The sequence below is a fragment of the Hibiscus syriacus genome, unplaced genomic scaffold (genome assembly GCF_006381635.1).
Source record: "Hibiscus syriacus cultivar Baekdansim isolate YM2019G1 unplaced genomic scaffold, ASM638163v2 tig00110503_pilon, whole genome shotgun sequence".
Classification (NCBI taxonomy): domain Eukaryota; kingdom Viridiplantae; phylum Streptophyta; class Magnoliopsida; order Malvales; family Malvaceae; genus Hibiscus; species Hibiscus syriacus.
Window position 1 is genome coordinate 3,606,776 of NW_024062764.1, and position 12,020 is coordinate 3,618,795.

Below are 12,020 nucleotides of genomic sequence, written 5' to 3' on the forward strand. Positions count from 1 at the left end.
TTGCATACTGCAAGAATGTCAACGAATGGTGAATTCATAGTTGTCCCTCCAATTCGAGGGTGAATTGAGGGAAAGTGTAGTGAGAGCGATTAGAGTGTCACTACCCAGTATTGAACCCGAGTCAAGTATAGGGCTAGCTAGTGTTCTAGACAATGAACAATAAGCACAGTAATTACTGTAAAAATATGAAACGCGCAGAGACCTCTTTATAGACAAAAATTATTAAAATACCCTTAAGTGATGATGATCATAATAGAGCAATTGAATGAATTATAAGGAATAACAAACTAATAAACATTCGCATAACGTTTTAGTTGAGAGAACGAGCAAGATAGTAGCTAGTGATGGGTTGACCTCTTTAGTATGTTGAACTACACTAGTGTGTAGTTAGGCTACCTTAGTTGCCCCAACAGTGCATTATTAGTGTGCGAGGCACTTCAGTGGCTAACTAGGATGCGAGGCCCGAGCACTCACGAGTAGTGGGTTAGCGATGTCAGTGTTGTGTGGCCTTTAGGCCCTTAGATATGCATGTATAGTTGCATCAGTCCAGTACAACAGATATCCTTAAAGCTTGGCTTGACGGCTGTGTGAGACTGATCCAATAGTTCAACGAAAATTGTATCGATGCTATGTGACATTGGGTTCCCCTTCCATGATCTACCTGATAGCTATGTGAGAACCAGGAGATCATTCAGCAACTTAGTGGGAATTTCAACAATGTTATGTGACACTGTGTTCCCTTAGTTAACTAGTGTCTGATGGCTATGTGAGACTACTAGCAGTGTTGCATTCAGATAATGCATAAGAGTGTCAGTGTCGCATTTAGATAATGCGTAGTAGTTACAGTTATTAGGGTTAGGGACCCATTAGTGGTGTACTCATGGCGAGGTCCTTAGTAGAGGACTAAGGGAAGCATGAGACTCCTACTTTAGTGCTAGAACAGTTAAACCCTAAGTAGGTAGCACTTGAATAAGATCATGCATGTACCTACTATTTAGTATTATGTCTTTAGCATGCTTATGTTTATAAGACTCATAATGTTGCTCTAGATTAGCGATTATACTACTAGGCTTTGTAAGCTCAACGTTCAGATGTTTTCCGTTCGCAGGTTAGCAGCTCGAGTTGTTCGTGAAGCATCGTCGCAATAGGACTTCCAACATCTCCTTCAGAGTATTGTATTGTAGCTTTATTGGACATGTGTATTCATAGAACCTTACTTATGTATTTGAGTAGTAAACCTCAAGATGTACTATTTTGATTTAAACTATATATCATGGAGCTCTGATTTGTAAAATATTTTTAATACTGTTAATTACAAATTTGATACCATATTTTATGTTTCGAAAAGAAAATAAACAGGTTTTGAAAATCACGGGTTGCCTCGACGGCCCAATGTGACACTTTAGGCCCATTCGGGTTTAGGATGTTACACATATTACCGTCAATTTTTTAACGGGGCGAGTTTGACATATATGAATAATCAAGGGACTATTTTATAACTTTTAATAATTGAAGGACTCAACTAAGCAATGTCCTATAATTGGGGACTATTTGTGTACTTTACCCTAAATTTTATGTAAAATTCTATTTTTATATAAGATTGAATTTTTCAATAATGATTTAAGTTGTTTAGTGGTTAATGTGTACTTTGAAATTTGGTTGAAACATCTAGATCAAATTTAAGAATAATAGATTTATCGAGTAAATTTTGTTTAGGTAAAATGTATGATTAAAGGATAAAATCATACACATGAAAAAAGTATGTGTGTCTCATTAAAAAAAACCCTTTCTAAACCTAGTTGGAGGGAAAGAGTACACACGTGATTCTTAAAAGAACAAAATATGACAAGATCCCTAAAAAAAACCCAACAATTCTACCCATTAAAGACTTCAATGAACCGATCCCGATTCATCCTCCCGCAATAAGTCCATAGATCTAGCCGACGGAGAATCCAATAAATGAATCGCAAAGTCCCCTCGATGAGCTATTTTAGACAAAAAGTCAGCCACACGATTCCGTTTACGATGAATATGACAGAAACCGACAGACCAACTCCGCTGAACTAACACGTGAATATGAGTCCATCACTGAGAGGTTAGATCTGGGCCTAAGAATTGACTCGGGCATAATGACGTGTCCACACTTGTCATTCAACTTTTAAAGAATTTGAATTGATAAAGATTCGAATATTTGTAAATAATTTAAAAAAAAAAATACATATTAAAATATCTTGAGAATAATAAAATTCATATTTTAATAATAATACTTGGATTATTTGTAGATAAAAACAAATTCTTATCCTAAGGTATATTTTTATAATCAAAATCAAATGATTGAAAAATTATAGATATTTGACGGATGGTCGTTATATTATTACCATCTTCTCAAAAAACGTCTTAGATGATATGTTTCAATATGACATGTAGCATCACATATCTTTATAAGATGCAACATTCTTCCTCATTTAATCTATGATGCTTTTGTTACGAGCCATTGTCATAAGTGTTCGTCCTATTTGTCCCATCCATTGAGACGCTTAACAAAAAATCGTCATAATTGCTCATCCCATTTACCCCATCCACTGAGACTGAGGCGCTTAACATGAAATCGAGCAGTTAAAAGAAATAAATGGTTGAATCAAAAGAAATTAACTGTTGGGACTTTTATGAACTAAAACCAGAAAATAAAGTCCATTACTGACTTGAATTATTGGGTTTGGACTCAACTTTCATTTAGTTAAGTATTATTAGATTAGAGGGTTAAATTTTAACTTTGCAAATAAAAGAATTAGGTTAGAATATTCACCACAAGCTCCGATCTAAATTAGTCGCCGATAGATCAAATATTAGTAGTACTACCAAAAATATATGATAAACTTGAAAAATAGATACCAATATTTAAATCCAAAATTAAAAAGAAAACATATAAGAAAATTATTCACATGATACCTACATGTGTATCACCCATTAATGTTACATGCAAAAACTGAAAAAATAAATAACAATAATAATAATAATAATAATAATAATAATAAGCTGACTCAACCCTATAATTTATCCTGTATAATATCAGTCACTGGTTTTATACTGATTTAAGCTATGCATGCAACAAACAATGGCTTCTATCTTCGAGAAAAACCACGAGCAATAATGGGGTACATGAACTCGTTCGATATACTTCTCAAAATCCAAGTTAGGAAAGAATCGAACCTGCCGTATAAAAACCGGGGCCTCCCACGTTATAGCTCCGTGAATTTCAAAGTTTTAAGTCCTTGAATTCGTAATGATGTGTTCATATATACGCAAGTGAGCTCCGGTCAAGGTCGGGTTGAGGTCGACCACGAGTTGGTGTTGGTGGTCTCTGGATGTTCAGTTCCTGCAGTTCCAAAGGAAATATATTACTTGTTCATGTATATGCAGTGGACAGGGATGTTTCCAACACGCTACAGCATGGGATGTATTACCTGCATCCAAGTGTCATCTCCAACACGCTCTGGCGATGTTTCAGGAGACTGAATGGGAGGTGGCAAGGGATGTATTAATTTCGGGACGATAACCAGTCCTCTACCGATGACCAATATGGCTCCAGCATTGTTTGCAGTACCTAGATATGTGTGTGTGTGTGTAATGGATTAGCAAGCAGAAACTTTGCAAGATAGGAGGTGGATTGATGTATTTTACGTACCACAGTAGTTTGTTGCAGAAAAAAGAGTAATCAGCTGACCCTGAGCAAATCGTTCAAACCCGTCCATTACGCATTCATGGGCTCTTATAATAAGCTGTAGCTTGTTTTTCTTACAGAAGTCCGTAACACGATCCGGCTGCATATTTGGCAACAAGAATCATTGTAGGTTTATGCGCATGTATAAGAAAAGTTGAATCTCACATGACATGATTACAGTAAGTTCTCGTGACTTAAACATGCATTATACGAAACTTTGATAGCGTAATTGAAACATATATAGTAGATTCAAACCAAGACAATTAACTTATAAAGCAAATAAACTAAACGCAAACACCTCAGTGGCAATCGTTATCAATTCCTAGATTTCTAAGGTGATCCGGTATTACAAACTAGACTTGATGCATGACATAAAGGATCACCTTGATGCATTCAATAAGCTATTTTAGACAAACAATAACATGCATACCCCAAAAGTGACGAGACCGGGACCTCGGGCATTCGGTCTCAAACCTTCTATGCTATCATTTTCTGTTGGATCAGACCTGAATAGGCAAATGAAGTCAAAATTAATCCGTAAAAAGATTTATTTTAATTGAATTGGTTGACTCAAAAAATGCATACCATAACAGGTCCATTAAAATAATGGATCCTGCATCCATTGTTATCGGTCGCTCAAGTTTCTCTATTTGTTCAACCGAATGTATCGATCTTCCTATGCCACCATGCATGCAGATAATTTTCTTTTCGATAAGAGCAGCAAGTGGAAGAAAGTTGAATAGTTGATTGAACCTCGTCCATGCCCATATACCATCATTCTCCCCCTACAAAAATATAATATTGAGCACACTTCACTCGGAGAAGGCATATAATTAATCCACACATGCATAATCATACAGACCATTCTCTCGATGCACTCAATACGAAAACCGAAGAGTGCATTTATGTCGGCAGCCTCATGATTTCCACGAATCAAGTGAACGTTTTCAGGATACTCGATCTGTACAATCATTACAAACAAGAGAACGGAATCAAATTAAAGAAACACGCAAGGTTGCAATCATAATCAAATTTAAGGCTCATTTAGTCTTGAGCTTGCCTTAAGAGCAAGAAGCAATGTAATTGTCTCCAAGCTGTGCTGTCCTCGATCAACATAATCTCCTAAAAACAGATAATCGATGTACCTAAAACATAAATTAAAAAAAAATCAGAACCAGCAATAACATAATAGGAAGCAACGGTTGTAGGCCTTAAGTTTCAATTATTATCTGGTTTGCATGATCGCCAGACTATCAACTTACGTAATATCACCTGCGGTTGAAGGAAACCCATATTCATCAAATAGCCGCATTAAATCGCCAAACTGTCCATGGAGATCGCCAAAGACTTTTACTGGAGCTTTTAACTGGAGGACCGTGGGTTCTTGCATAAATAGTTGCTCAGCAGCATAACATAGCTCACCCACTTCATAAGAATCCAAGAAAAACCTCCTATTTACCGGAGCTTTCCAGTTCCGGGGCCTAAGCAATGTAGAAATGACCTGCAAAAAGGATTGTGAATATTAAAATACTTTTTAAATTTTTTTAAATAATAGAAAACTAATTAATTCCACTTGCCTTTTTATGCAAACCTTGGGGCGACCTCTGCCTAGCAAATTTTTTCGTAGGATAGGATAAGTCATTATTAGAGGGAATCATCCTTCGGCTCTCATTTTCAAACTGGTCCAAAGATAGCTGCCTAACCATCCCACCCAGATTTCCAATTGTCTCTTTGGCAACCACAACCTGTGCCGGGAAAAAAAACATTAGAATAGTGTAGCTGGAAAATTAGAAAACCGTACAGATCCAACTTGAAGTATGCATACAGCTCGAGGATGAAGGCGAACATCCGCCTCATTATCGCTAGCATCTGAAGCTGTTTCAAGAGCAGGTGAGTTATCATCAGATACAGATGTTTCCTCTGCCGGAACAGCAGATGCAGCCTGGGCAGCTTTCCATGCAGCATTTGCAGCCTCGGCTTCAGCAGCAGAAGCCTCCCTCAGTTTCTCCATAGAATTTGTGTCCATGCTATAAGATAAAGATTAATCATCGATTAGTAATTTAGTACTCCTACAGTGTTCGTGTATCTGTGTGTGTGAGAGAGTTATTGAGTAGGACCTCAAGCTCGTGGATGAAGAGAACTCTTGACCATCATCTGAAGTTGGTGATGTTCCAAATGAGCCTAAGTTAGGTTGATTAAATCGGGGGCTAGACAAATTTGTGGCTCTCTCGGGGGATAATACAGGAGAATTCATTTCAGACTGGAATGGTGAATTTTCTGCAACTAGGAAATCATCTAACAGCATATCTGTAAAAAGTAAAATAATTAATCATGAAATCATTCTAGAATAGGAATTGACACACAGCTATTTCTATTTCAGACACAGCCATTTCATTACCTCCTCTAAGTCCACCATAAATATATATTCGCACACCAACAGATGCAGATGCATGGCGACAACGACGCATAAGTTCCAAGGAAGGGTCATATTCAACATGTCCCTTAGTGTTCCGTGAGGAAGTCACAAGCCCATTCCTGTCCAACCATACTCCAGCAGCAGTATCCAGAACTACAAAACAAAGAGAATAGTCGAAATAAACCTATTTGATATACGCAAAACACCATACTCTTCAGAAAATTATTTCAAGATGAGAAACAAAAGCTTGCCTGTTACAGCTGCTTCACCTTCTATAGCACGTCCTCCTCTAAGAGCACCTCCGGTAACATGCAACCGTGCACCAACAAAAACCTGGTCGAAAGCAAATATCAGGCCGACTGTTTTCGAAACAAAAAAAGTGAGGCAGGCCTATAAAAATTCAGTTTTATGTTCATAACAACTATAAGCAATAGCATTGGCATCAACTTACCGCAGCATGCTGGTACCTTGGAGAAGGGGAAACGCCAGGTGCAAGAGTCCATTCCCATTGACCATTTCTGTGCATAAGCAGCCCGTATGCATCTGCTAGAGGCTGTTGAAGTGAATATATAATCAATAAAAACAGCATCTCACATCGTAAAAACAGTTAATGTGATATAATATAATGTAACACATAAATTACAGGAAACTATAACATTCAGTCAAAAAGTAGATGGGTATATACAGTTCAAGGCAACAGACTTAATTATTGCAACTTATGTTAAAATAAAGGACACACTAAGTAATAAAGCACAGTGCAGGACAGCCTTTGACGTCAACAGTTCAAGTGACTCTGGTGTGACCGTCAATTACGAGTATGTGTCCAACATGAGTATGTCCAACAAGAGTTATATCCCATACCCATGTTCGGATAAATCTCAGACAAAGGCATTGGACATGGTAACTTCAATACGAATAGTTGAAACGCTTAAACTAACAAAAAAAGAGCACATTCACTTTTCACCCCAGAAGTGAAGCAGACAATAGTAACGCACAAAAGAAAGTACATATTTAATGAGATTTGATCATACCGCCCCAGAGGAGTCTCTTCCACCACAGAGCAAAAACATGCCATCTGAGCGGGCACTAGCTGTAGCATACCTAAAAGAAGGTATATATAATTGGAATATTTAGAACATATACTATGAAAACATAAACCTCTTAATAGATCATGTATATGCGTAACAATAAACAAACTTACATCCTAGCAGAAGGCCTATCACCTTCGGGGCTTAGCCTCTGCCATGCATATGGTTTCTGACCAGTATCCAAGGCCCACGCATCTGATAGAACTCTTTTTCCTTTTTAGAAATAAAAGAGCCGTTGCTCAGATTTCAATGAAACAAAATAAAAATCAAGAGGAAATCACTAGACAAACATGAAAATTCGCAAAATTGACGACGCTCAATCTCAGTTGCCACATAGTAAGACAAGCAATGTACATAAGTCATCTTAACACCAAACGACAATCTTTAGTTCTTTACTGAACACCGAAATAAAAGCAGTTTGGAAACCGAGGAACATCTGGGAACGGATTGAATTTATCAGAACAACCACGTTCCACCTAGTGAATTAATTTCCAAAAGGATTTGAGGGTGGGGATGTTGCCATAGAAAAAAGAAGTGTGATCATCAAAGCGAATGAGTTTGAAGCTGGAAAGTGAAATGCCCGTACCATCATTGCCGCTTACACTTACAAGATATCTCTGGGCAACCAGATCCATAACATGGCCATAGCGAGGTCCAGGACCCTGCCCTTGCACAACCACTCTAGACAAAACAAACCACCAAATGAGATGATAATCAGATTAAAATGAAACAACAACCAACTATGAGAAACTGTGGAATCTAAATATAAACATATTATAACAAAACAACAATAATTTACAATGAGAAGTCTCCGAAAATTGCGGAACCAAAACTCACCTATGCCACTTAAACTTATCATTGGTCAGATCAAGCACATAAAGATCATCAGTAGAATGACCAGCTGGACCTATCCCACCCTAGCCAATGAATCAAACAACTACAAAAATAAGCAATGCACCATAAAATCATATAAATGTATCAACTTTTACTGGCGCTTCTGCAAGTTCACCCACCTGAAACACAACCATAGTCCCTACGGCGGCAGCGGCGTGAGCTGCCCTAGGAGAAGGCGGCTCTCCAGCTGGTTTGATTCTGCAAATTAATCAAAAGAAAAGATGAGCTAACAATTCTAGATCGATTCAAAAGAAAAGAAAGTACTCACCTGGTCCACTTTCTGGTAAGAACATCGTAAGAATGAACTGAATTGGTGACACCGGCTAATCCTACCCAAGAAAAAGGTTAAAATAACAAATATGTTTAAAAATAAAAAACCAAACAAAAACAGTGGTGGACATAGAGATAGAGAGGAGGGGATTAACTGATTCCAGGAGCAGATGAGGAAGCGCCACCCTCAATGGCGGTGGCACCACCGAAGAGAATAAGCCGAGGACCATGCGCCTTGGTGGCAGCAACGGCGGTAAGAGTGTGACCACATCGTGGACCAGGCGCATCCTCATCGGAATCCCAAAAAGTCTCCAAAGTCCGGTAAGTCGGAGCCGGGTACAACCACGGCTTCGAACCCATCTTTACTCCCAACACCTAAAACCCAAAAATCCCACAACTCACACCTTCAATTCTGATCTCATCTCACAATAATAACACTAAAGTTCTAAAAAAAAGGCTCAAAAGAATCCAAGATCGGGAGCTACTCAAATGGTTGGGTGGACCCCAGATTTTGATTAGACCAACTCTTTTCTTCCACTTTGTTGATGTGGTTTAAGAAATGAAATTACTGTTCATATGTATTGGAAGATTGAAAGTAATTGATCGAATAGAGTAAAAAAAAACTTTCTTTGTTTCAAGGTTTAAAAAAAATATTTGTTTCAAGGTTTTGTTTAATTGTTGGAAGAAATTGAGGATGGTGGGAGCAGTAAAAAGGAACAAAATTTAGGTGGTGAGTTGTGAAAATTGAAGTCCCTGTTGATTCACACTAACACTGTATGAGCCCACGAACACTCCCACAAAGAAGAGAAGGTCAACCATTTGAGAGGACCGTAAAGAAGGATTTTCTGGGATGTGTTTGTATAGCTGTCTCATTTGTTGCAATAAATTAAGTGTAATTATACCATTAGTCACCACTTCTTTACTTTTTTTTTACTTTAAATGTTTAGTTTTTTGTTTTAATTTAATATCCGTTAAAAACTTAATGAATTATTACAACTTGACATTTTTTTAGGTAAATTATATCATTCATCCTTTAATTATCTTTTCACTCATATTTTGGTCATTAAAGTTTATTTTTTATTTAATTACTTAACTTTCAAATTACTCCTATAATCACTCTAACTTTCAAATTTATTTTTTATTTTAATTATACATTAATAAAATAATAAAAATATCATGTCACAAAATATTATTAATAAATTAAATTCGATTGATTAAAACATGAGAAATTTGAAAGTTGAGAATTTAAATTGAAATTTTTTAAACTTTAATGACCAAAATAGGAGTGAAAAATAGTTAAGGGATGAATAATGTAATTTACCCATGAAAAATGTCGAGTGCAAAAGTTACGTTAAATTTTATCTATGGTGTTAAAATAAAACAAAAACTAAAAGTTAGGTATGATTCTGAAAAAACTAGGTACTAAAATTGATCGAAATTGATAGTTTAGGTACTAATCGTGTAGTTTACCTTTTTTAGTAAATCTTTATTAATAGGGCAAAGTACACGTTTAGTACTACAATTATCAATCTTGTTATGTTTTGGTCAATCAACTATTTTTTCATAATCATACTAATATTACATTTTGATTTAAATTTAGTTACCCATCGTTAAAAAATAACAGAACTATTGATTTTTTCATACCCCTATTTTTATTTAATTTTAATTTATTTATACTTTAGAACCAAATTGCAAGATTTGAAGATTGTTTTTAAATATCTAGAAAATTACGAGACTCAATTTCGAATTGCCCAACCCTTGCCAGCCTATAAAGAAAAAAATAAAATAAGGTAACTGCTGGATTATGAACCCACATTCCATAACATGGGCGACCATACATTAGCCAACAAGCTATGCCATTTTTATAAAAATTAAATGTTTAAAATATCTTTTAAGGCTAGTTAGATCACATTTTAAACCCCAAAACCCTTTCATTTTTCGGCTGAAATCACCCTTAACTTTTGCAACCTTCACAAAATCACCCAATCAACACTCCATCATCGTCGAAGCTCTGATCTACCATTTTCAATCGCCGTGAAGTACATCGTCGCCACAGGAGGGTTTGTCGTCTCCTCGCGACCAAAATCCACGTCCCTGTGCATAGGGCTACTTAGTCGATCCTTAAACCTTCCAAAACAGGTCCGAATCAACTCGTATCGAATCGAGTCAACTCAAATCGAACCGAATAAACCCGAACGGATCTGGACTGTTGACCTGACTGTTGACTTAACCATTGATCAAAACTGTTGACTTTAATCAATGTTAACTTTAACTTTGACCAATATTGACTTTGACCAATATTGACTTTGACCAAAAGTTGACTTTTTCCAAAAAATCATATTTTAAGTTTTTCGACGTTTCCTCAAATTCTAACTCGAAATCCTTTGAGTTAAATGTTGAACCCCGAACATGCATATGTATTTTATTATTTTATTTAAGTGCGTTTAAATTAAGGGCAATGATTAATTTATAATATTGCTTATTGAAGGTACTTTGTGATTCTCCTGACTATTCGTCAGCTCGACCTAGCTCCTCTCGATCTATTCGACAACGTGAGCACGTGATTACCCGTATGATTTTGTAAACCCTCTTATTAATTAGATTAAAATATTAATTCAATATTAACCCTATTTTGTTATGGTTTAGGTTCGAGTATTGTTGTAGAGCGTAGTGAGGCCAGTGCTCAATAGACTTCCGAGATTAATCCTTTTGTGAGGTGTGTTCCTTGTGTGATATATGAATGTTTTATATGCTTTGAAATATAACTTATATATTTGTTTAGATTTATGAATAAATTATTTGATCGAAATCTTGATTCCTAATTTACTGATTACAAACTATGTTTGTCTAATTCATGTTCTCTGGTTACAAGTTTTATTGAAAAATATAAATATGTCTGATTTATGAAATCCTCATACTATTGTTTACTAACTTAAACTGTTTTATTGGGTACTTTCTGGGATGTGTTATGGAATTCTATAGGTTTAGCTCCAATAAAGCTGGTAATTCTTTATGGACATAAGATAACCCTTGGGTAGGATCATAGGCCTCAATGTACTCCTTTAGGCTAGTTCCTATACCTATTGGGTATAGAGTAAGTCCTTATAGATATAGTTCTGGGGATTGTATTTTAGTGTACGAACAACAAGTAGTTATGTGTTTTGAATAAACCTCACTATCACTTTTATGATACTTTATAGAACTACTTTTTGAAACTTTTGGAACATATTGAGCTCCCTATTTCACTCCCCCAAGTTTCTGCTTTTAGATACTTTTGGATAGGCTCATCGGACTTGACACTTGAAGGATCGACGCATTTAATATCATATTTTTGTTATAATGTTCCCATCTTCCAGATTATCTTTATTTTGGGTGACATGTGCCTATTTTTATGTATTTGTTTTATATCGTATTGTATTTTACTACTGATGTATGAGTTATTTTGATACTTAATGTTATCTGTTATTTTGTTTTACTTGATTTGACCTCATTATTATTATGATTTAAAAATGTTTTGGGAAATTTAATGTAATCTGTTAGATCTAGTCGTAAAGTATATGTTGGGACTATGAGGTTATAAATGTAGTATTTTTATTTTTTAATGATGACATGACATTACCTTATGGTGATA

General features: G+C 36.0%; 1 protein-coding gene across 1 annotated transcript; it reads right to left on the reverse strand.

Moving 5' to 3' along the window:
- Positions 1–3,021: 3,021 nt before the first annotated feature.
- Positions 3,022–8,963, reverse strand: LOC120129835 (serine/threonine-protein phosphatase BSL1-like). Its single transcript, XM_039147239.1, has 21 exons — positions 8,545–8,963; positions 8,388–8,448; positions 8,239–8,317; positions 8,063–8,142; positions 7,812–7,906; positions 7,339–7,438; positions 7,169–7,238; positions 6,589–6,690; positions 6,389–6,470; positions 6,120–6,290; positions 5,839–6,028; positions 5,547–5,748; positions 5,299–5,466; positions 4,984–5,222; positions 4,782–4,866; positions 4,584–4,682; positions 4,307–4,506; positions 4,152–4,227; positions 3,686–3,821; positions 3,465–3,604; positions 3,022–3,376 (listed from the first exon to the last, which is right to left on the reverse strand). The coding sequence occupies exons 1-21, from the start codon at positions 8,747–8,749 to the stop codon at positions 3,293–3,295; spliced, it is 2,664 nt and encodes an 887-aa protein (XP_039003170.1). The 5' UTR covers positions 8,750–8,963; the 3' UTR covers positions 3,022–3,292.
- Between the last annotated feature and the right edge of the window lie 3,057 nt (positions 8,964–12,020).